Below are 24,624 nucleotides of genomic sequence, written 5' to 3' on the forward strand. Positions count from 1 at the left end.
TAAATCATGACATAAAAACATTATATTATAATATATAATATTACAGAGTTTCAAACCAAACACTTTTAAAAATTTCACAAAAGAAAGCTTTGAAATTGATGATATATAGCAACCTTTTTTTTGTTTTCTTTTATAAGGTTACTTTCACACTAGACCTCTGCCAACACAATCTAGATTTCTTGATTTTGAGGAATCAAAGAGGAAAATTTTGGTAGCTTTGAAAAATCATATGGATGCAAACCAAAGAGAGAAAATCTATGTTGCTGTTGGTGATGATGCACAAGATGGATTTAATACATTAAATTGGGCTCTCAAAAAATGGAATTCTCATTCAATTTCCATTGTTATTCTCCATGTGACTCACAACATTTCTAAGGATTATGTTTATACACCATGTAAGTTGGGTTTGTGCATAATATATTTTTTTATTATTATTTATTTAGTGAAATTCATTTGGTTTTAGCTTAGTTTTGTGATTTTGTTGTAGTTGGAAAACTTCCGGCAAGATCTTTGAATGATGAGAAACTAGAAGCTCTAAGAAAAGATGAGAAAGAGAGAATCAAGAAGCTTTTTTCTAAATATATTACTTTCTGTGGCAAGGTGTGTTTCTATTCATATTCCAATCACAAAGTTCAATTACTCAAATCATATAAAAAAATTGATTTTTTTTTTAATTGTGTTGCAAATCTTTTATGTAAGTTATAAATTGAAAATGAAGTGACAATTTTTGTATTCAATGAAATTGAAAAATAAAAATAAAATATATATTTTTATACGAAATAAACAAAAGTTTCAGATAAAGTTTAATGATATATTGCAGGTGCCGGTAGAAATTCATGAAGTTGAAAAATTTGATGAACCGAAGCAAAAACACATCATAGACTTGATCATTGATTTAGGAATCACCAAATTGGTTATGGGATTTTCATTCATGAAGCCTTCTTTGTATGTAACATACATTTTTATGCTCTACTAAACTTGAAAATTTCTAAATTATTTATTTATTTATTTATATATTTATACTTAATTTTTAGGAAATCAAAAGGTGCTATTAGTGGACTATTCTATGTTCATCAACACAAGCCAACTTTTTGTGAATTATTCATTATATGTGTTGGCAAGCAAGTTTTCCTAAGAGGAAACAATGATGAAAAAATCATGGAAGATGATAGTGGAGTGATGGTTGCAAAAATGAGAGATAAGGTAACTTTTAAAGATTGGTTAGACAAAATATTCAGTGACAAAACAAATGATTATTCACAAAATAGTTTAAGTGCATCTCCTTCAACAACCAATTTGGGTCAAAATCAATGGGAATTTTATCTTCAAGACATTGAAAATTATTATCAAGAATTGCTATCTTCAAATTTGGAGGAAGGGAGCTATGACAACTTGCACATTAGTCCAACAATTGAGCCACGTGTCACTCAACAGAACAATTCTAATATGGTAACACTAAACAATAGTCAGATATTTTAATGAAAATATGTGGCCTTTATGTTAATATTTTTCGGTTTTGTTTTGATTTGTTTGTTTGTTCTTGGTAGGTGTTAGATATTATTGGTTTTACTGTGAAATAGTAACAAAAAATTGGATAAATCATAATGATGTTTGTATTGTTCACCTACATGTCTTGAAGATTAAATTATTTTCAATTAAATTTAAAATAATTTTTTTGATGTAATTTTTTTATATTATTTATTAGATACACAGTTCATGTGTTGAATTGTAATTTAGAAAAAGTTAAAATTTACAGTGATTTTTTTATTAAAAATCCAATACTTTGACTCTAATAAATATTTTATATTCATATAAAAATTGATGGGGACCCAATTTGAACTTAGGGTCTGTTTAGGTCACAAGGTATGGCACATTTTCAAATCTCTATCTTGTCCTAAATCCGTGATTGTAGCTTTTCATTTTGCTTTTGGATACAAAAAAGTTCTTCAATGCCAAATGTTTGAAATTTCATGTACTTTCATACTTATTTATTTTGCATTTCACATTAGGGTTTCTATAGAGTTGATTCCATATTATGTATTTATTGATCAAAATATTGTTGATTTTTCTCACAGAATACTGCAGAAAAAATTGAGATCCTGAAAAATAAAGTAAATGAAGCTCGCAAAACCATCCAATTGAAGAGAAAAGAGGTCAAGGATAATATAGAAAGAAGCACAAAAGCTGAATGGGCAATTAGCTTATGCAACATTAGGGTAATATTCACAACTAGATATTATTCAATTTATTTTTGATTTGATAATCCATGAATCGAATAGAAGTGTTTCACACATTAGAGTCTTGAATGTGTCGCATATTAATGAATAGATGAGTCTTGTGAGTAAAAATAGTTTGCTGTTTTTCTCATTTTTATTTCTCGTATAAATAGAGATTATATTCTATATAGGTAATTATAATAAATAATTACAATTAATGAGAACAAATTAATTTATGATTAGTGTAATTTATTCTAGGGACAAATTGATAAATGTAATTAATGAGGTAAATCAATTTTTGATTCACACCTCTCTCAAATTGATGCGGCTGATCAAATAACATCAATTTATTAACAAAAAACTCATGACACGAACAAAGAACAACTTTGGTAAGAATATCTGCAATCTGCAATTGAGTGTTGACATGAGGAAGTGAAATAACATGATTATCATTGCCTCTCACTAATAGAATGACAATCTACTTCAATGTGCTTTGTGCGGTCATGAAAAACTGGATTGACAACAATTTGAATGACACTGGTATTGTCAACATAAGGAGGTGTTGACTTTGTTTGAGGAAATCCAAGTTCAGACAAAAAACCATGAAGCCAAATTATTTCAGAACAACCAGTAGACATGGCCCGATACTCGAATTCAGTAGAGGATTTAGAGACTATTGATTGCTTCATATTTTTCCATGAGATCAACAAAGAACCAAGAAACAAGCAATAAACGGCGATAGATCGTCGAGCGTTAGGACACACGACCCAATCAACAGCACTATAAGCAATCAATGTAGGAGGTGTCCCAATAGGAAAGAACAAACCCTGCTCAGAGGTACTTTTCAAGTAGCGAATTATACGACATGTGTTTACTAAGTGAAGATATGAGGATAGTGCATGAACTGACTTACCTGCTGGACAACAAATGATATGTCAGGTCGACTAATGGTCAAGTAATTAAGACTACTCACGAGCTGCCAATACAATAGATGATCAATCAAAAAGTCGCCCTCATCACAACGGTATTTAACATTAACTTCAAGAAGAGTATCCATCATGTTAGCTGATTGAAGGCTAACCATCTAAATCAAGTCAATGGCATACTTATGCTGATGGAGAAATATACCTTAATAAACCTAAGGACAACAAAATAATGCAAATTACCAAGCATTTTCATATGGAATAAGGCATGCAATTGTTGTTTAAGTTCCTGGATGGATGTCGGATCAGAACCAAGAGGTGCGGTGAATGAACACAGAGGAGTCATATTGGCTCTGAGTAAAAAAGAATTCAAGTAAAGTGGAACAAAACTTCTCATACCATGTTGTAGGAGCTTGTTTAAAACTATACAAGGAGCATTTGAGTTTGCACAGGCCCTTAGATGAAGATAATAAATCATGAGGTGGAGTCATATAAATATCTTCAATCAGATCACCATGAAGAAATGCATTCTTCACATCCATCTGATGAAGAGTCCGTCCATTAGAAGCGACTATAGAGAGCATAGTTCGAACAGTTGTCATCTTAGCAACGAGTGCAAATGTCTCGTCATAATCAATGTCATATTCATGTTTGTTTCATAAGGCAACCATTCGAGCCTTGTAACAGTTGAGGGAACTATCATAATTCAATTTCACAAAATACATCCATTTGCAGTCTATGGGTTTGATATGAGGTTGACAAAAGACAATATCCTATGTGAAATTGTCTTGAAGAGGCTGAAGTTCCTCATTCATAGCTTTTATCCGGCGCACATCTTAACAACCTTTGAGTAGGAATAGATATGCTAGAGATAGAGGCAGACAGAGAAGTATGTGAGAAATTATACATGTCTGGTGAATATCTACCAGGTGCTCGAGACGTTCTACTAGAACGTCATGGTGCAACATTTATATGATCAAGTGGCAGATTAGTATTGGGAAAGGGGATGGGAACCTATTGTTTGTGTTTTCTAACATATAATTGCTTGATTTAAAATGTTCTATAGATTGATGCATAATAGCAAAGATTGGAAGCATGGCAAAATAATTCATGGAAAGAGTAAGACAAGAAAACATAAATTAATTATAAAAAATGTCCTATTCCTAGAAATGCAGAAACGGTGGTTAGAAACATCTTATCACACAAAACTCTTATGAGAGTGACTATACCCCCGTTCTTCAAGCTTATGCCTTTCAAACGGAGGTAGGTGAACAAAATGTGCACATCCAAAAGTATATAAAACACTATAATTAGGGTGTGTTTTAAAAATACAAAAGAAAAAAGAATCAAGATCAATAATTGTAGAAGAAAGACGATTGATCAAGAAAACTGTTGTGAATAGAGCCTCCACCCAAAACTTATAGGGTACATAAGCTTAGAGAAGTAAGGTGCGTGTCACATCAAGCAAATGACGATTCTTGCATTCTGCCATCCCATTTTATCGGGGGGTATTGGGACAAGAGCGTTGAAACAAAATGCTTTTCTGTTGAAGGTACTCCTAAAACTCATGAGACATATATATTCACCACCAGAGTCTGAGCGAAAAAATTTAATACTTGTTTGAAATTGATTTTCAAGATATGTAAAAAAATTCTTAAACATGGAAAACACTTCAGATATAGATCGAAGAAAATATATCCAAGTAAAACGACTATAATCATCAATAAATATGACAAAATATTTATAGTGAACATGAGAAACAAGATAGAGATTGAAGAAAATATATCCAAGTAAAACGACTATAATTATCAATAAATATGACAAAATATTTATAGTGAACATGAGAAACAATAACAGGCATACCCCATAGATCAATATGAATCATCTAAAACAAGTGGAGACACGATGAACACCAGATGAAAAAGGAAACCTTTTACATTTAGCTAATCTGCAAACCAAACATAGAACATATATAGTATACTACGTGTACTATGCGCACGATGAAGACGGTGAGAAAGCTCAAACATGATGAGGACACTGAGGACTCGCACAGGATGAGAACTTGCAAAGATTGGACGCGTTGACAGAAATAATCGCGCACCCACAGTGACCGTGAAGCTGAGATGGTACGAAGGCAAGATTTACGAAGGAATTACAAGGAACTACCATAACGTCGCTAGAAAAAATACTCAACCAAAAACCACAGGTTTGATGGAGAGGCTGATACGTGTGAGTAAAAATTGTTTGATGTTTTTCTCATTATTATTGCTTGTATAAATAGAGATTATAGTGTAACTTATTCTAGTGACAAACTGATAAATGTAATTAATGAGGTAAATCAATTACTACAGAGTTAGAGTGAGTGGAATCTATTATAAAATAGATTTTGAAGGTTTAACAAAGTCTTCTTATCACTTATTTTTTATCCATATATCATAATTAATTTTAGTTAATTTTTAGGCTGAAGAAATTGAAGGTAGAATAAGAGAAGAATTGAGCACAAAAGAGGAGCTAAACAAAGAATTAAATTTGGAGAAAGAGCAAAAAGAAGAGACGAGAAGAGAAATAGAAGAGAAAAAACAAAGGCTACATTCATTACTAGAGGTTCAATCAGAACTATCAAACAAGCTTCAAATTTCAACAGTAACAAAATCAAGATCAGAGACACAATTAAAAAGAGCAGTGAAGGAGAGAACCGAAATGGTGAGAGAGATAGAGGAGTTAAGGAAACAGAGAAATGTGTTAAACAGAAGGATTGAGTTTTGTAAACAGAAAGATGCTATTGGCATGGCTGCGAGGTTGGGTGAGAATATCATCAACTGTGGGATGAGGGAGTATAGTGAGGAGGAGTTGAGGTTGGCGACTGATAATTTCTCAGAGAGATTAAGGTTGTTGAAGTGTGGTGGTGGGGATTATAGTAATGTTTATAGAGGACGTTTTAATCATTCTACTGTTGCCATTCAAATGCTGTCTTGTTTTGCTTCTTTGTCTCAACAGGATTTTCAAGCTAAGGTAATTAAAATGTTAATTTGTTTCTTTCCATATTTCTTTTTGTTGAAAAAAGGTTAGATTTACTAATTACTACTGCATTTTAGGTGAGGCTTCTTGGTGGTATTAGGCAACCACATCTGGTTGCCATGGTGGGCTTCTGCTCCGAGCCCAAATGCATAGTTTTGGAATACATGTCAAATGGAAGCTTACGAGATATGCTATTTTCTAGGAGAAGAAACCGGGCCTTAAGGTGGCACGATCGAATACGAATAGCGGCCGAAGTTTGCTCGGGCCTGGGCTTTCTTAATTCAAATGCACAGAGGCCTAATATTCATTGTCATTTGAACTTAGCCAACGTCCTCTTAGACCGTAATTTAGTTGCTAAAATCACGGGCTTTGGGCTTCAAGAGTGTGATGACAAGGAATGCAACGTTGAGTCAGATTTACGGGATGTGGGGGTTTTGTTGATGCAGCTATTGACTGGAAGAAATTGGGTCGGGCCCATTGAGGATGCCTTGACAATGGATATGGACAGAGAGAGTTTGGTTAACATTCTTGATGACATGGCTGGACAATGGCCATTGGATCTAGCAAAAGAAATTGCGGGCCTGGCTATGATTTGCTTGTCCATGAAAAACAAGCCCAACCTAGATCTAACCGTTGCAAGGGTGTTGGAGGAACTCAATATTATAAGAAGAAAGGGTGATGAAATAGTTGCAAATGAATATAGGAATGGTGATAGAGAGGGCTCAAGTGATGTGCCTAGTGTTTTCCTTTGCCCTGTACTTCAGGTTAATCTCTTAATCTTTAAATTTTATTTAAAGATTTAATATTATCTTAGGATTAGGCATACTGCGGTTAAATAAAACTTTTTTTTAACCAAATATTGATGTACAAAACTATCAATATGATAACTAATATCTCAACTATATTGTCATTTACAATTCACCAAAAAATTATGTTTTATATAAAATTATTTGCAAGTATTATGTATGATTATTGAACTCAGTGAAGTAACATTTTTATGATGTTGGGTGTACAGGAGGTAATGAAGAATCCACATGTGGCAGCAGATGGATTTTCATATGAGCTGGAAGCAATAGAACAGTGGTTGAACTCAGGACACAATACATCACCCATGACAAATTTAAGGCTTAACCACACATTCCTTACTCCAAATCACACCCTTCGTTCCTTCCTTGATGAATGGCAGATCAACAAATCAGCTAAAAATGCAAATTAATACCAAAAAAAATTTGTTTCATTGGATTTTGTACAGTTAAATTCAGAATTGTGATTGTGACTTATTGTTTCATTCGATTTTGTTTCAACCCCCAACACCATGTACTCAACTACAAAAAAAAATACAAATTTTGTGTTATTCGGAATTTTGTGTTGATCAGAACTTCCGTGCCAAAATATACTTCTAAAAACATGCGAGGTTTTTTTAGAAATGCCATGGGTGAAAATAGTGCTTCTACCAACTTCAAACTTAGTTGCACGTTTTCCCCTTGTCGGTGACTTACTACAACTCTTAAACACTCAATGACAAAGTTAAAAAAATAAATATTTATTGATAAAAAATATTTAAATATTTCAAGTACATTATATTTTTCAGCATACAATTTGACTGACATATGTGAAAGTAACTATATTACAATGTACATTTACCTTTTTCTTCATGATCTGCATTAGCTTCTAAGCAGTGACATTTTTTCTTGAAGAAATGTTGCTGTGAATGAAATGTCCACCAAGTATTAGACTCCCAAACACTTGAGCCAACAGCAACACCAGGCAAATTTCTTAGGCAGAGAATATTCAGATTGCGGCGAGGCTTCATCCGCGGCAATGTCTTCAGGTCTCGACCATATATACACCCCTCGTTCTTGTCGACTTCCAGGGACAGTGTTGTCGAGTAGAAATGCCACCAACAGTGTAACCACCATGTTCATTGACATGAGAGCATTGATCGCGAAATCAAGCTGATATGTTTTGGACAAAGAAAATAACAGCTTAGCTCATCTTTATCAAAAGAGAAAATACACCTATACACTAAAAATAAGTTTTACTCTGTCTCATCATAGTTTTAAACAAGTTTTTAAGTAATACTATGATTTGTCAAGATAGTAAATATGATTCTATGTCTACTACACCATCAATATACAGATATTATTTGCAATAAAAGTAAAGCACAAGGATAGGTTTGTTATGACAAATGTATGTCATGTCGGTTTCAATCAGGATATTTCGATGAGAATGATAGAGGCTTGTGAATTAAACCATACTCAGTGATTGACAAGGGACTTGATTGGATTCACTTATTTGAACTTATCTATTGGCATAATAAGCACTTGTGAAGCTATTTGGGATAGCTTGTGGAAACAGTTTATGACATGTTCATAAGTTGTTTTCAGCTTATTTCCATAAGCTCTTCAGGACAGCATATGAAAACAATTTATAGATTATATCTAAAACAATTTGACTTTATTTTATCTTATGTTGTAGAAATAGTTTATACATAAGCACTTATGCTATCAACACATTTTTTATAACAAGTATGCTATCAACACTTAATTCAGTTGTTTTTCCAAATAGGGCCATATTCATCTCTAAACTACACAACGAGAATCTCTTTACTTAGTCATTTTTTATATTGGTGGCAAAATGTTTCTGCATACAGAAGTGACTTACTTGTTTAATGCCAGAATGGAATGGTCCACTTGATGCTGCCGCATAAGGAAGCAGATAACTCGGCAGTATGAGACTGGACTCGGGCTGGTATTGTTGAAAATAAGCTGGAACGGACATACCAAGGAACAATGCAGCACCAACGATTGTCATGTTTCTGAAGCTGGTTGATTGACCGTGCTGTAAAGTCGATAGGCCCAATGCCACAGTAAGAGCCCACATGAAACACAGTACAGCAGCAGCCAAGGCCTGTGGAATGGAAGCAAGAAGGGCCCCCACTTTTCCTATAAAATACAATTCAGGTGTATTACTTATGACATGTTCATAAGTTGTTTTTAGCTGATTTCCTTAAACTCTACAATAACTTATGAGAATAACTTATAGCTTATGTCAAAATCGTTTGACTTTATTTTGTCTTTTGTTCAAAAAATAGCTTATGTTATATGCCCTTAATTAAGTTGTTTATCTAAACAGAGCCATAATGATGCAATCAATCTTGTCTGGTGTGAGAAGAAAAATGAAAACATGTGGGTTTAGAAAACTTTGCATCAGTGATCCAAGTTCTACACTTACACTAAGACAACAACAAAAATCAATAAGAATAATATTTTGAGAACTAAAAAAGCACGAAAGTAAACTAGTGTACGTCCTTAGATCCACCTCAACCAGCATGCAACAAAATGGAGAGAAATGGAAATTTAATGTACAGTTGGTTAGGAGTTTATAAGTCAAATATGGATTTTGTCACCAAGTGTTGTTGCTTTACCTATTAATGAGAACAGGATCAAGAAAACAGCTCCAAGTTCCACTACCTTCCTACTTGCCACCTTTGTGGCGTTAATTGTGTACACGTTTTCTGTCAAAGTCGTTGAACCGGTACCTGAACCCCAAAGACCAGCCAATATACTACAGAAACCCTCCAGTGCAATACCTCGGCTCACAACTCCTCGAGTTGGAGGCCTCAAATTTACTTGAAGAGATGCAGTACCATATGTTCCAACCTTGCAAAAGTATAAACAAGAAGGTCAGACGCATAGTTATATCTAGGTAGTTAATCCCAGATAGCGGTGCGTCGCGGCCAACCCCAAAAGTGGGATAGCGGGATAACGCGTTCCGGGATAGGCGGGATAGTTGCTATTTTTTTGAACAAATTACATGAATAATATTATATAAACCTATATTTAATGCAAAATTAACAAATGACTCAAACTCTGAAACATTCATAACTAGTAATAAGAATTTACAAGTCTTACTCTTAGTCAAAACATACATTGAAATACAAACAAAAGTTAAGGAAATAAAGATGATCCATATTGAAGTCTTTAACACACTAATAAAATAACTAAATATTAAAACTCACATGCATGTTCTAGCATAGGAATCAAAGATAAGCATCATCTTCATTAGCATATTCTACTTCTTTTTAGGTGAAAGTAGAAACAATAAAACACAGAAGGAAGAAATAATAGCCGGATTTCGCTGGGAAACGTTAGGATTAACTACGCCGGGATAGCGGGATCTCGCCTCGATCTCGTCGGAATCTTGTTTCACGCTATCGCGGATACGCCGTCGCGGTGAGGCACTGTACCGCACCGGGACAGCGGGATCTCGCCGGGAAACGCTGGGATTAACTACCTAGAGTTATATTATAGTTTAATCTTCATTTCACTATTTTTATATTTATGAACCCACTAATCGAAGTTTTTATAATCTGGCTCATAGTCCTAGATATGCTACTAAATGTTAACACTTACTTTCAAAATGAAAATCCATTTAAATTTTTTTTAAAACTATGATACTTACTGAATCTACAGAAGCAACAAGTGACACGATGACCATGATTATGGAAGTCCTGAAGTGGAAAATAGGGATACCCCATTGTAAAGGGTAAGGAATTCTGACCCATGCAGCAGTAGACAATGCGTCGGAAACATCAGTCCTGCAATGCTTCATGGTATATGCATGCTTTCTACACGCGTCTGTAAGAACGTTTGAACTTGGTATATCGGGATCGCATCCTTTGTAATTATATACACCCCCAGCTGTTAAAAAGGATGCGAATATCCAAACTATCGTTACACTCAAGGGAACCTGCAAATATTCAAAAGTAGCTCGTAAGAATTTGTGAATGCCATAGCTCAGAAAAATGTAAATTGAATAAATAATGTCATAATTGAAGAAACTTACGGCATAAATTCGAAATAAGTGACGTCCAAAGATAGATATTCCTCGAAGATACTTCAAACAAGACGAAAAAGAAGAAATAATGAGTTTCTGAACATAAATCATTTAACAAAATAACAAAATCCCGTGACATTTTTATAAATCATGCAGTGAATTTATAAGTCACAACCATTAGAAAACCTTTTCAGATCTCAAATATTCTGCATTCGCGCTGCATGACTCACCAGAGTGAAAAATAGAACCAGTGCAATTTGTGGAACAGTAATTTCTAAACAAGCACCAGCTAGTGGAAAACCGTAACTGAAGAATGCTAAACCAACAGCAGCAACAGTTGGAGCAACCACAACCGGGTTGATTGACCTACAACAAATTGTAAAGATTTGAATTACGAGACTGAAATTACGGAAACTCTCTTTTGACAAAAGTTCAGTATCTTTTATCGCATCATCGACCAATATTGTGCATCTCTTTATCTTGCATTTTAGTGCACACACAGCGTAAATTTTCTTGTGAACACGGAAGATATGGTGGGAAACTTTTTATTACCTGAGTAGGATAGACATCAAGCCACTAAATCCCAAGATACATTGGAATATTGAACCAACAATTATAGCACCTTGGAGTTCCCTCATTATGTGCCTAAATTTCTGCAACATGGAAATTTCAACTCCAAAAATTTCAGTAGTAATCTTATTTCAATATGCAGATAGTTTACGGATTTAGTTTACTTGATATAATGTTATATGCCTAAAAAGAGTCTTGAGTGTCGGATGAATCAAGATTTTTTGTCTGTTATGAAATAAGGAACTTACATGTTCTGTAAGATTTCGATATTCTTGAGCATTTATAATGACTAATGCTGGTGCTAAATACACGAATGAGCTCCCTTGAACTAAAGGCAGTCGCGTACCAAAGTACGAGTGCAGTATAGTTGCGATGCCAGAAAGAAACAACATTGTAGAAATCACGGTAGCAGTATCCTTCTGCAATCGGTGATCAACTTAAATGTGAATAGATAAAAATCTGAAGATCTAACAGGTGTCGAAGAGAGAGAGTAAATGGCAAGTAATAGCATGCGCTTACATCTGTTCCACCCATGACGGGTACCATGACTAATGGGATCAATACAAGTGAACCGGCCAATGATAGATAGTGTTGTAAGCCATAATAGATAAGAGATACTGCAGTTAAAGATTCAAAAGTGTAAGTGAAAATGAGTTATTAATTTTTTGGGCAAATTACAGGAACATGGTTAAGCTAATTTATCTTGCTAATAATGTGATAGTAGTTTAGATGAGACAATGATATGAAAATAGAAACTGCAAAAATTCTGGTTGCTTTATTAATTCCTCGAATTGTAGACATCTTTTATCTTTCATTTTTTCCTTATTCATATTCATATATTCTCTTCTAAAAGGATTCAAAATCAATGGTTGAAAAAGACAAGTAGAAAACAAATTTAGCTCAAAGTAGGCGATGGTATTGGAGCTCAAAGTAGGCGATGATATTGGAGCCCAAATCTAAATAACATTGATGGCATTCTTCCTAAACTATACTTTAATAAAATAATATGCATCATCTTCGAAACAATTTTTAAAGATAGAAACGAGCCATGACAAAAAAACATTGATGGACACCTAAACTATGAAGCACAACCACATACATTACACACAACACTTATACTGCGACACTGATAATAATTCGAATAATAAAGTGATTGAATGTAACCAGATGTAACGGTTGGTTGTAGGACACCGAACACGCCTTCAATCTAAAGTATCGGCACAACATAGCTCCCAAGTCCAAACATCCAAACACATTAAGCTAACCACGTACCATCCCCAAATCACATTGCTTAAAATAAATTATTATGCAGTTCAAATATTCAAGACATCAATTTTTTTCAACATATATTAAAGTTAAACCAAACTACTTTCAAACCATCTAAAATTAGCATTCTAAAACAATGAAGTATGAACATAAACTAACCAAAACCAGGATTTTCTTTGAGTCCACACTTCAACTCTGATGGTCCTTTCCACCCACCACCATCCACAGGTTCCACTCCTTCTTCATACAGATTAACCTTAACTTCTCCCTCTACCAAATTCTTATTCTCCTCTGGCACAGGAGTAACTGCAGATACTCCATGACCATTACTACCATTACCATTAACATTCCCTCTATAACCAACTTTCCTCTCACCATCAGGATTCAAAGCAAAAACAGGCTCATTCTCTTTTCTAACATTCTCATCCAAAACAGTTCCTCCATGTGAAACTGGTTGGATCTCAATACCCTTGTTGTTGTTGTTGTGTCTCGTTCTAACAATAACCGGATCTATAGGTTCAAACTTTTCACTCCCACTTGTACCTGCTTCACCTGAGTAATCAGAAACAAAACCTGTTCTTTTGGCCCATGAACGCAAATCTCTTGGATTGTGATCAGTTTTTGGAACAAAAGGTGCCACTTTTGGGTCAACAGTAACACCCCTTTTGTTCAATGATTCTGAATTCGACTTAGTTTCCATTGTCTGAACAAAATGGCAGTGATATATAAAATCAACCCAAAATTTTGAATAGAATAAAGATTGGATTTTTATTACATGTACAGAAAAGAGAGTAGGAGCCGCAGTGAGAGTGAATGCATAGAACTACAAGTTAAAGTGCTTTTTTTAGCAATGATGGTGACATTTGAAGAAACGGTGGGAGTGGAATTACCGAAATGGCCCTCCGGTATGGCCGTTGGTTGCAATGAAAATGTGACAAACACAAGCTTCTCTTACCTCATCATCGTCACTTTAATTTCATAATGTGTGTTGGTTTTTTTTTTTTTGTCGATATTACTTTTCGGAGCAAAATACTGACAGTGTTGTCAAAGTTGTTGGCTCTTATCTTCAGCTTCAAGTATTTTCTGCTGTGAAGCGTGAAGAATTGCAAACTCACTAGTTAAAGCTAATTGGTTAAATTGAAAAATTATTCACTTTCTAAGTCACTTATATAAATAAAAACTAGTGTGTAACTTCCTTCGTCACTCACGGAATCAACCTACATTTTAATAAATATATTATTATATTAGTTTATATATATATATATATATATATATATATCAATTTTTATAAATTTTATTGACATTAAATAGACTTAAAAAAGAATAATTTATAACCAAAAAAATAAAAATATAATTTTAATCTAATTTAAAAATTATTTTTCTTACACGGTCAATGTTATTGATCAAATACATGACTTTATCACCACTCTTTAATGATGATGCCTTATTTTTGAATTCTCTAAAAAAATCTTTTTTTTTTCTAACAAAACTTATTATAAAACAATATTTTTAATTTTAAACAAATAAAAATAATAATTACTAAACATATATAACTTAAGTAAAATATATTTTAAATTGTATTTTTGAATATCAAATACTCAACATTCAATTATCCACATTAAATATTTTTTTATTAAAGTAATAGTATATTAGAAATATTAAATTTAAATGAGTGAAAAGTAGTTAACTTTTATTTATAATAATAATCAATATTTAAAATAATTTTTTGTTTATAAGAGTGATTGAATGCAATATTTGGTTATGCCACTCTTAAAAGGCAAAATCAATTATATTAAATAATGTCTAAACATGTCTAAATCAATTTTACACCTCTAAAATTGATTTTGACTTATTCGAAAATAGAACTAAACAAACACTAAATATTTATTTTTACTAAATATTAGATATGGATGACAAAACGAGTCGGACCAGATCATTTTATCCGCCATTTTAGACAAGTTGAATTGAAGATTTGAACCTGCTTACCTAAGATAGTTCGTCCATTTAACTGGTTGAAAAAAATTTGACGAACACAGAGTGGATTGGATTGGCATTATAGACCAAATTCAAAAAAAATTGTTATTTTTATGACTTTAGTTTGTATGTTTTTTTATTAACTCAAAGATTAAAAGTGACTCCTTGATTCACTCAATCCAAATTAAAAGCTAATAAGGATATAATAAGGATATGAAGTGTGTGTACAAGGATAAAAAAAACTCAACTATATAACTTTAATTAGTGTGTTAATGTATTATGAAGTTGATAGTATATAATCTTATGTTCAGAATGCATCATTAAACTCTGTGGTGTATTATAATACATTTTTAAAATTTTATATTTCTTCATTTATTAATATATTGTAACATTAAGTAGATTGTAATAAGAGGTTGTTTAATATTGATAAATTTATTTTGAGATTTTTTATATTAGTGGTGACTTTATTTTGACATTTAGATTTGTTGATTGATTATGGTTGCATTTATTATTTTTTTTAAACGCTCAAATAAACAAAAAAAATATTAGTGAGCCGGTTCACAAGTCTGTCAACCCGCGACGAGATGAGGCTATGATAGTACTTTCGACTCAACCACCTAAGTTGACGTGCTCCACCTTGTCTTGTTTTTTAACAGGCTAATTATGGGTGGGTTTGTCCTTCCCATCTCTATTGTTAGGGGTGAACATAATCCAAAACTCGTCCAAAAATCCGAACTATTCGCAAAAACTGACAGTAAATGAGTGGGTCGGATCAGTTGAGTGGATAAATGAGTGTGCAAAACCGATTGTACGTGGATTAAGACGGGCGAATGCAAATTAATATTATTCAACCATGGGTACCCGTACCCGCTCGAGAGTATATGCACAGACACACAAGTAATATTAATACACATGCACACTGCTGTACCATTTTAATGGATGAGATATATTTAATGCTTGTATTTATTATGCATAATTAATGCACACATATTTCATTTATGATACAATTTTTATTAAAATAATGCATAATAATGGCTTGAAGAAAATAAAATGATTTAATAAAAAGAAAACTAAATGGTTGGCTTATGAAATTGTTAAGAAGATATTTTTTGAAGGATTAGAAATAGAAAGAATTGGTACTATTAGTTTTACATTTACTTATTTTGAAACTTTTACTATCTTATGTTGTTGTGTTTTTTGTCTCTCTCATCTCCTTCCTTCGACCTTGTAATGTCCAAGCAAACCACTTCCAATTCTCCATCTCGTTCTATCCTCTCCAACTTAAAATGCTGAAAAACCAATAGACAACCAAACAATTAGAACATAGTCGTCTGTTTCTCTTTGTCCTCATCCTTCTTCTTATTATTTTTCTTGTACGTTTTTCATGTTTTTGTTTTGGTGATGTCTTGATGAAATAGATATGACTTAAGATTGATGATGTCGATTTTTTTTTTAATTTTTGAATATCTGTTTATGTGATTTGTTTTCTTTTAGATATTTTATAAGATCTAACCTATTTCAAACCACTTGTAAACCCGCAACCCGTTTGACCTGAAAACCGATCAAATTGCAAAATAAAAAATGGGCGGAAAGGGTCTCTATATCCCACACGCGATTTGGGTCGATTGGGCATTATGAGCCCGAACCCAACTATCCGACCCCTATCTATTGTTATACATGTATCACAATTTACGCCATAAATCAATCATAATCATTTTGTTTTTACTAAAACCACTATTCATTCATTAAAATTGATATAAATTACGTCGATCGATAACATTACAATTCAAATTCGCTAAAATTGAAAATGATGAATCTGCAAACAAACTTACAACGCTAAAGTTAATAACATTAAATGTCTATAAATGTAACAAAATCTATAAATATGACATAATTGAAAAATTTGGAATATTGGTGTCTCCAGAGTTGTAATGTTAACGACCCAAAAATCATTGGTTGAATTTACATTTGATTGAAGCTAATATCTAAATTTGAACAAAAAAACATCACAACAAGACGGAAAAATAAAACGTCGTTGTGAGACGACTAACAAACGCAATGCTATAATAAGACGGCGAAATCACAAAAGAAAAATTAAATATGTGTAGTTTATAATTTTAAAATTTGTTATAAAAATTAAATATATTTTTATGCCTAAAATCAAATTTTTTTTTATTAATTATGTATAGTAGGATCACAATTCACGGACAATTAAAAATCTGAATAAAAAAATATAAAATCCGTAGTTTTTTTATTCATGATTTAGTTTTCAGTTTTGAGCAATTATCTTATACTTGATTTTATTAGCAATATGTGAGCAATTACTTTCTGAGCTATTGGAGAAATACTTACAATTTTTGTTTTCTTGTCTCATTTTTTTTCTTATTTCACTCCTCCACTTTTTTTGTTGTTGTCACCTTCTCTTCATTCCAAATGATATAATTGTTCTCACAGTTTTAGCTTTCACTTGATACTAACAACTAGTAACCGAAATCTAACTTAACTAGTTGAGTTTTTCCTATGTTAACCGAGCTACACATGCCAAACAGTTCTCACTGTTCAAAATGACAAACATGGGAATTGGGATGCTTCAATTATCAAATGACTAATTCTCTCTGAGAATGATGTTCACAAACGTATAACTTGATTGGTGTTGATAGTAAACCATCTTCTGAAAAGACCATCACACACACACACACACACATATATATATATATATATATTCATTGTGCCAGCTTCTAGCTTTGGATAATTTTGCTATTGATAGAGAATTACATGAAGGGTAATTTAGAGATATTATAATTAAATGTGTGAAGTTGTTAAATTCTGCTTATATCTATGTTAAAAAATATGAGTTTCATTATAATAGTTTTTTTAAAGGAAAATGTATAAATTATTACTTATAATTATCGATTCTTATGTTCCTAATAGAAAATGCTTTACACAATTGCAGCAGCAGCGAAAGCATCTAAGAGGTTTACAAGAGGTTTAGTAGAGAAGTGAGAATAGTGAGCCCAAAAATGGAGTTTCCTCCTTCTTCCTCCTCCACGGTCTCACACGACACCGTTTTCTACACCATATACCCTAACTCCTCCATCACAACCAACACCCTCCAATCTCTCCACCTCCAAATCCTACAAACCATTTCTCCCTTCATCACCGACTACATATGGCAACATCAACCTTTCACACTCTCTCTCTCCATTCCTCCAAACCCTACCTGTCTCTGCCCTTCCTCCTCCAACATCCCCCACCTCCACGGCCACTTTCGTTACGGCGACAACCTCGACGACGAATGGTTTGCCGTCTTCCTCCTCTTCCACATCTCCATCCATTTTCCCTCCCTTTCCATCCGCCTCTGGGACTCCGACGGCGAGTTTCTTCTCATCGAAGCCGCCTTCCATCTTCCTCGCTGGCTCAATCCCGATTCCTCTGACAACCGTCTCTTCCTCCGTAACGGAAAAATTCATATCATTCCCTGTAAACGTCTTCCTTCCCCTTCCCTCATTGATTCACTCAACTTCCTCACAAATTCTGAGTCCGAATCGCAAGCCTCTGATCCGGTTCAGACCGTGATTATGAACCGGATCAAAGATTATCCAGACCGGGCTAGAAAAAACATGCACAGTGTTAGGGTTAGGGTTCCAGTGTCAGTTGCAAAGGTTCTTAAGCACGAGCCGTGCTTGATTTCGCTGGCTGTGGAAGGTTTCTACGACAGGGATATTGATGGTATGAAATTCGCGGCTAAGATGGAGAGATTCTTGGAGAAAGGGAGGGAGGAGGAGTTGGTGTGCGTTTCATTGAAGATGTCGAGGGCTATGTATGCGCAGCTTGTTCAGCAAACGTTTAGGGCTCCGAAGGTTTATCCCGAGCTTCCGTGTCGAGACCGGAAGGAGGAGTATGCGGAGGCGGAGCTTGGGTTGAAGATTTCTTGTGGGATGGAAATGATGTATCAGCAGCGGAAGTGTGATGGGGTTGAAGGGAAGGGTTCTACTTGGGAAGCGTTTTTGCAGAGCTTGGAGAAAAGTGGTTACTTTCAAGGACTGCTTCCAGGTTCCAGTGAGTATCAGAGGTTGATGCAGAATGCTCAAGAGTATTATAGAAACACTTCTCTGCACTCCAAGGCCGGTGTTGATAGTAAACCATCTTCTGAAAAGACCATCACACACACACACACACACATATATATATATATATATATTCATTGTGCCAGCTTCTAGCTTTGGATAATTTTGCTATTGATAGAGAATTACATGAAGGGTAATTTAGAGATATTATAATTAAATGTGTGAAGTTGTTAAATTCTGCTTATATCTATGTTAAAAAATATGAGTTTCATTATAATAGTTTTTTTAAAGGAAAATGTATAAATTATTACTTATAATTATCGATTCTTATGTTCCTAATAGAAAATGCTTTACACAATTGCAGCAGCAGCGAAAGCATCTAAGAGGTTTACAAGAGGTTTAGTAGAGAAGTGAGAATAGTGAGCCCAAAAATGGAGTTTCCTCCTTCTTCCTCCTCCACGGTCTCACACGACACCGTTTTCTACACCATATACCCTAACTCCTCCATCACAACCAACACCCTCCAATCTCTCCACCTCCAAATCCTACAAACCATTTCTCCCTTCATCACCGACTACATATGGCAACATCAACCTTTCACACTCTCTCTCTCCATTCCTCCAAACCCTACCTGTCTCTGCCCTTCCTCCTCCAACATCCCCCACCTCCACGGCCACTTTCGTTACGGCGACAACCTCGACGACGAATGGTTTGCCGTCTTCCTCCTCTTCCACATCTCCATCCATTTTCCCTCCCTTTCCATCCGCCTCTGGGACTCCGACGGCGAGTTTCTTCTCATCGAAGCCGCCTTCCATCTTCCTCGCTGGCTCAATCCCGATTCCTCTGACAACCGTCTCTTCCTCCGTAACGGAAAAATTCATATCATTCCCTGTAAACGTCTTCCTTCCCCTTCCCTCATTGATTCACTCAACTTCCTCACAAATTCTGAGTCCGAATCGCAAGCCTCTGATCCGGTTCAGACCGTGATTATGAACCGGATCAAAGATTATCCAGACCGGGCTAGAAAAAACATGCACAGTGTTAGGGTTAGGGTTCCAGTGTCAGTTGCAAAGGTTCTTAAGCACGAGCCGTGCTTGATTTCGCTGGCTGTGGAAGGTTTCTACGACAGGGATATTGATGGTATGAAATTCGCGGCTAAGATGGAGAGATTCTTGGAGAAAGGGAGGGAGGAGGAGTTGGTGTGCGTTTCATTGAAGATGTCGAGGGCTATGTATGCGCAGCTTGTTCAGCAAACGTTTAGGGCTCCGAAGGTTTATCCCGAGCTTCCGTGTCGAGACCGGAAGGAGGAGTATGCGGAGGCGGAGCTTGGGTTGAAGATTTCTTGTGGGATGGAAATGATGTATCAGCAGCGGAAGTGTGATGGGGTTGAAGGGAAGGGTTCTACTTGGGAAGCGTTTTTGCAGAGCTTGGAGAAAAGTGGTTACTTTCAAGGACTGCTTCCAGGTTCCAGTGAGTATCAGAGGTTGATGCAGAATGCTCAAGAGTATTATAGAAACACTTCTCTGCACTCCAAGGCCAGGTTAGTTAATTGTTTTTTGCTCTTTCTTCAGTCACATGCATGATTTATTTAAGTATATAGACTCATTGTATTGGATAGAATAGAAACTTTAGAATTGATAGATACTAGTGAAACTCCTTTGATTTACCATTAGTCTTAACATTGAAGACACCCATTGTGTTTGGAATTTGAAAAAGACATTGATTCAAATCAACTCTAGTTTTTATGTTGGATTAGTTTGTGATATTATTTGTTTTTAGTTCATGAGTTTACTTGGTTTTGTTATTTTATCTTTGCTAAGGTTGGAAATATTATTTGGTTAAAATGTCTCGGTAAGAGAATTTCTGAATGTGCTTGAGTTTGTTAGTACTCAGCAACATGCTTCATATATAAATACGTGGTAATTTCAATGATAATAAATTAACAAATGCAATTTACAAGGGACAAGTTAAGTTAGCACTATTTCCTAAGAATTAATATGTTTTAATACCCCATGGCGGACTTTGTTATTATTTTACCATTGCTATTTGCTAAGTTGAAAATTTGTTGCAGTGACTTGATGAGTGCTCCTATTAGACGGATAGATGAAATTCTTGCTTTGCCTTATTCGGTTGAAGAATTTAAAGATCAGGAGGTTCCTCCATCTGATGATGATTCTTGGCTTTACAACGGAGAGGAAGAATTAAATTCTGCTCTTATGGAAAGACAAAAGGAGATGGAACTTTATGACTTAAAACACAAAAGTAAAGGGAAAGAAAAAAAGGGTCAAGATACTGGTTCAAATGCTGATGGGTTTGATCCTGGTGATGTAGCAAAAAGCATGCGGGCATTTGTTGACATGATGTCAAGTTTCGAAGGTGCTGAAGCTCCTGACGACAGGTCAGTTTGACTGCATCATTTGTCATAAGTAGTGATATCTTGTTTTAAATCACTAGTTCCATTTGCTATATGATACTATTAATAAGGAGTGTAGTGGATATTCCTGCTACTCATTAATTTTTGCTCATATAGTCACAATATATACACATTTGGGTGCTACTTAATTTGTTATCTGTTATACCCAAGTATACATAGGAAGAAGAAGCATGCTATTGCTAGCAAGGATGAGACTGGGAACAACAATGTGCAAAAATAGGATTACTGTCAATTTGATACAACAGCATGTATGAGTGACTAGGAATAGGGATTATTATTATAAGTTATAACATAACGTGTGACAGTGTGAGTAGAGAGACAATAATAGGAGTCTACTATGGGTGCATTGATTAAATATAGGGGAACTGGGGAAGTCTAAGGGAAGGAGGTATTAAGGGTTCTGTTTGTAGGGAGGTTGCAGCCCCTCAAAGTGCTGCTTATTTAGAAGTTTTATTTCTTTTCTATGATGTTTGTCATTTCCTTGTTCTGAGTCATTGGTCATCATCTTCCATTATTCACCCAACAACAGTGAGAGTAAGGTTTTTTTTTGTTTTTTTATTGTAAATTCAATAAAATCTTAGTTTACTATCCAATAATTACTGGTCTCCTAAGTCCTAAAATTACCTTTGTAGTTTTGCTATAATACTTTATTACGATTATGATGATATTTATTTATCTTGGGCACTTGTGAAGGAATAAGGAAGTGGACCTTGATGTGGATCAATTTTTCAAAGAAATGGAATCCGTAATGAAGTGTCCAGGTGAAGCTGCCAACAGTAATATTGAAGAAGGATCATCATCTGACCTGGACTTCGGTAAGATTTCCATTTTTATCTATTACCATTTTTATGTTTACTTTGTACACTTCAATAGTTTTGGTGAAATTTTGTTTATCTATTGATTGTGTAATTTTACTTAAATGGATCCTGTCTATCTTGCTTTATGTTGAACTTTTGTTATTTCTGCTAATGGAGTATTTGTGAAAGCGTTGTGTCACATTTATGTTTTTATGAAATGCCATACATGCACGCCCAATTGGGTTCACATCTATCAGGTTTTACCTCCCAATTGTTTTAAGTTGGGCATTGGTTATCTCTTCAAGGTTGTTGTTGAACAATGTAACAGACCAAAAAATTTCCTTTGTTGTTCGTGATGCTATGAGCTGTATTAAACATGCTGATCATTATAAGTAACTGGTACCTAAGGTTTTAGTATTCATAGAACTATAGGAGTAGCAAATTAATTAATTATTGGAATTCAACCAAATAGATGATCACTTGATCATTGAATTATTGTGTCTTCCTTCCACCTTGGTATCTCTTTTGGGTTCTGATATTTTTGTTGATGATTTTATAGATGATTCTGACGGGAGTGATGTGCTTGAATCTGATGAGGATAATGATGATGAAGAGAATACTTTCATGCAGTCTTATTCTGATGCTATGAATGAACAACTAAAGGCAACAACCCTTCAGAAAAGTTTTGTCCGAGCTAAAGAACAAATTCCAAAGAAGGATGAGGTATTTTGTTTGAGTTTGCATGAGTAAAGAATGTTCTAACGTTAATGTTTATGGATGTATAAATGTGACCAAACCACACAAAGTCAATTGAAAGGGGGAAAAAAAAGAAGTATAAGTAGTTTGTCTCATAAAGAAGTATAAGTATAAGTAATTTTGGCCATTTGTTTTAAGATAGATTCTCTTTATCTGCTCCCTGCTGCTGCATTTCCTCATTTTATCAATGTATATGAAAATTAAGGAATAAGATGAGGGGAAAGGCATGGTGGGCACCTGCAGGTTTAGTTTCCATTTTCTTTGGCAAACTTTCGTCAGTGCTCGAGGGCAGTTATATGACTGATGTTTTTAAAAATTTACTTTCAGGGAACATCACATGCCGCAGAAGATATGGATGAGGATTTTTCTCCTGTAGATGTGGATGTAAATTTAGTAAAAAGCTTTCTTGATTCCTTTTCTTCCCAACAAGGGCTTCCTGGTCCTGCGTCCAATTTGCTTGGGCTCATGGGGGTGCAGTTCCCAAAAGATGATAAGAAGGGCAGGTGATGTGTTACTAGAATTTTGACCAATGTTTCTAAACTTGTGGATTCTCCAACAGTGAAGTCTCCAGGTCAAGAAATGTTGCATAACCATTTAGCCAAGATCTTTTTCCCCGGCAGAGAGCATGCGGGAATGCCTGCTCTCGAGGCAGAATTGCACCAGGTGTTAGCACTCTGATTGTTAAGGACCGTGTTATTTCCTTGCCTTGTTTGAGGGAAAAGCAAGAGAACCTATATCTGTAACAAGATATTTGGCTGTAGTACGAGTGGCAAGAGAGGCTTAGTTAACTGGGAAATAGGATAACATTATATTGCGAATGTATATGCAAATCAGAAGAAATGGTAATTATGTTGCATTATTACACACAATTTGAATTTTATATAAATTAGACCCTACAGACGGGATATCTGCCAGGTACTGCTGATATTTACTTGCGAGATCACCATGTCAATTTTGTATTATCTACCGTTACTAGTTTATTGATTACATTTTTTATTTAATTATGGATTGTTACTACCATTTTCTGATGCTATGATGTTATTATTGAGGTGTTGGATTCTTAGCTTTGAAATCCAAAGTGCTCGATTCCTGATTCCTGTTGTTAGTGTTGTTTTTACATATATAAAAAATATAGTAAGAAATAATACTATTAGAGCACCAGGAAGAATTCTGGTTAAATTTGTATTATAGTCCAAAGCTCGTAGCTCTTACAATAGTCCAAAGCTTCTTAAGGATTCAATCCCCACTCAAGCCAGTCAACCTATAAGCCCCTTCACTGTTTTTTTTTTTCTTTCCAAAGGCAAAAAAAGTGTATTTTATTTATATAGTTAGTTCTCACATGAATCCTAAGTGATCCTTAGTGATTTATGTTTACATCACATGAAACCAAACATCTCACCCAATTCCACCAGCACTGTGCAGTGGCATATTCCAAAACATAATACCCAGAGACAATCAAAGTAACTCCTTGCAACACCGACATCCACCTGACCCTGCATTGCTTATTCAAACTACTAAAACTGATCACAACTTAGCCATGATGCAGAATAATTCATCAGTGTACTGTCATAACTCTAAGCATATTGTACAAAAAAACTGGCACCCCATTCGTACCTGCCAAACAGTTTCATTATATGCATCATTTCAATTTAAACCAGCTGCACTTGGCTTCTAATCCGTTTTTATGTACTGCTGCATCCAGCCAGTTATTATTCCAAATGCCACTTACATTTTAGTAACCTTGTCCTAAACATTCATACAGAA

At 34.6% G+C, this 24,624-nt stretch overlaps 4 protein-coding genes across 5 annotated transcripts; 3 read left to right on the forward strand and 1 right to left on the reverse strand.

The window, feature by feature from the left end:
- Nucleotides 1–26: 26 nt before the first annotated feature.
- Nucleotides 27–7,535, forward strand: LOC101494849 (putative U-box domain-containing protein 50). 2 transcript variants are annotated; one of them, XM_004509715.4, is made up of 8 exons: nucleotides 27–395; nucleotides 488–600; nucleotides 821–945; nucleotides 1,035–1,449; nucleotides 2,076–2,216; nucleotides 5,600–6,151; nucleotides 6,235–6,921; nucleotides 7,173–7,535. In XM_004509715.4, exons 1-8 carry the CDS (start codon nucleotides 230–232, stop codon nucleotides 7,371–7,373), a joined length of 2,400 nt encoding a protein of 799 aa, XP_004509772.1. In that variant the 5' UTR covers nucleotides 27–229; the 3' UTR covers nucleotides 7,374–7,535. The 2 variants fall into 2 exon arrangements, with proteins under 2 accessions (XP_004509772.1, XP_027192458.1); XM_027336657.2 differs by lacking the exon at nucleotides 821–945 and having other exon boundaries at nucleotides 256–395.
- Nucleotides 7,536–7,684: 149 nt separating this feature from the next.
- LOC101495176 (nucleobase-ascorbate transporter 11-like) lies at nucleotides 7,685–13,934 on the reverse strand. Its single transcript, XM_004509716.4, has 10 exons — nucleotides 12,992–13,934; nucleotides 12,086–12,183; nucleotides 11,815–11,985; nucleotides 11,549–11,649; nucleotides 11,227–11,362; nucleotides 11,006–11,056; nucleotides 10,622–10,909; nucleotides 9,585–9,819; nucleotides 8,822–9,102; nucleotides 7,685–8,112 (listed from the first exon to the last, which is right to left on the reverse strand). Exons 1-10 carry the CDS (start codon nucleotides 13,530–13,532, stop codon nucleotides 7,888–7,890), a joined length of 2,127 nt encoding a protein of 708 aa, XP_004509773.1. The 5' UTR covers nucleotides 13,533–13,934; the 3' UTR covers nucleotides 7,685–7,887.
- A 3,499-nt stretch (nucleotides 13,935–17,433) lies between these two features.
- On the forward strand, nucleotides 17,434–19,287 carry LOC101512461 (protein ecdysoneless homolog). The gene is made up of 3 exons (XM_004509756.4): nucleotides 17,434–17,588; nucleotides 17,760–18,943; nucleotides 19,238–19,287. The coding sequence occupies exons 2-3, from the start codon at nucleotides 17,827–17,829 to the stop codon at nucleotides 19,285–19,287; spliced, it is 1,167 nt and encodes a 388-aa protein (XP_004509813.1). The 5' UTR covers nucleotides 17,434–17,588; nucleotides 17,760–17,826.
- Nucleotides 19,195–23,880, forward strand: LOC101495499 (protein ecdysoneless homolog). The gene is made up of 5 exons (XM_004509717.4): nucleotides 19,195–20,413; nucleotides 20,945–21,271; nucleotides 22,001–22,122; nucleotides 22,664–22,827; nucleotides 23,188–23,880. The coding sequence occupies exons 1-5, from the start codon at nucleotides 19,305–19,307 to the stop codon at nucleotides 23,365–23,367; spliced, it is 1,902 nt and encodes a 633-aa protein (XP_004509774.1). The 5' UTR covers nucleotides 19,195–19,304; the 3' UTR covers nucleotides 23,368–23,880.
- The last annotated feature ends 744 nt before the right edge of the window (nucleotides 23,881–24,624 follow it).

The sequence above is a fragment of the Cicer arietinum genome, chromosome 8 (genome assembly GCF_000331145.2).
Source record: "Cicer arietinum cultivar CDC Frontier isolate Library 1 chromosome 8, Cicar.CDCFrontier_v2.0, whole genome shotgun sequence".
Classification (NCBI taxonomy): Eukaryota; Viridiplantae; Streptophyta; class Magnoliopsida; order Fabales; family Fabaceae; genus Cicer; species Cicer arietinum.

What these genes read in the sequence shown, in the direction of transcription:
- LOC101494849 (XM_004509715.4), top strand. Translation starts at nt 230, where the DNA reads ATGGATGCAAACCAAAGAGAGAAAATCTATGTTGCTGTTGGTGATGAT. An exon ending in ATATTACTTTCTGTGGCAAG is followed by an intron (nt 601 to 820) that starts GTGTGTTTCTAT and finishes GATATATTGCAG; the next exon opens with GTGCCGGTAGAAATTCATGA. An exon ending in TTAGCTTATGCAACATTAGG is followed by an intron (nt 2,217 to 5,599) that starts GTAATATTCACA and finishes GTTAATTTTTAG; the next exon opens with GCTGAAGAAATTGAAGGTAG.
- LOC101495176 (XM_004509716.4), bottom strand. Translation starts at nt 13,532, where the DNA reads ATGGAAACTAAGTCGAATTCAGAATCATTGAACAAAAGGGGTGTTACT. An exon ending in TGGTTCTATTTTTCACTCTG is followed by an intron (nt 11,057 to 11,226) that starts GTGAGTCATGCA and finishes TCTTGTTTGAAG; the next exon opens with TATCTTCGAGGAATATCTAT. An exon ending in TTGTTGCTTCTGTAGATTCA is followed by an intron (nt 9,820 to 10,621) that starts GTAAGTATCATA and finishes TACTTTTGCAAG; the next exon opens with GTTGGAACATATGGTACTGC.
- LOC101512461 (XM_004509756.4), top strand. Translation starts at nt 17,827, where the DNA reads ATGGAGTTTCCTCCTTCTTCCTCCTCCACGGTCTCACACGACACCGTT. An exon ending in CTCCAAGGCCGGTGTTGATA is followed by an intron (nt 18,944 to 19,237) that starts GTAAACCATCTT and finishes ACACAATTGCAG; the next exon opens with CAGCAGCGAAAGCATCTAAG.
- LOC101495499 (XM_004509717.4), top strand. Translation starts at nt 19,305, where the DNA reads ATGGAGTTTCCTCCTTCTTCCTCCTCCACGGTCTCACACGACACCGTT. An exon ending in GCTGAAGCTCCTGACGACAG is followed by an intron (nt 21,272 to 22,000) that starts GTCAGTTTGACT and finishes GCACTTGTGAAG; the next exon opens with GAATAAGGAAGTGGACCTTG. An exon ending in AAATTCCAAAGAAGGATGAG is followed by an intron (nt 22,828 to 23,187) that starts GTATTTTGTTTG and finishes ATTTACTTTCAG; the next exon opens with GGAACATCACATGCCGCAGA.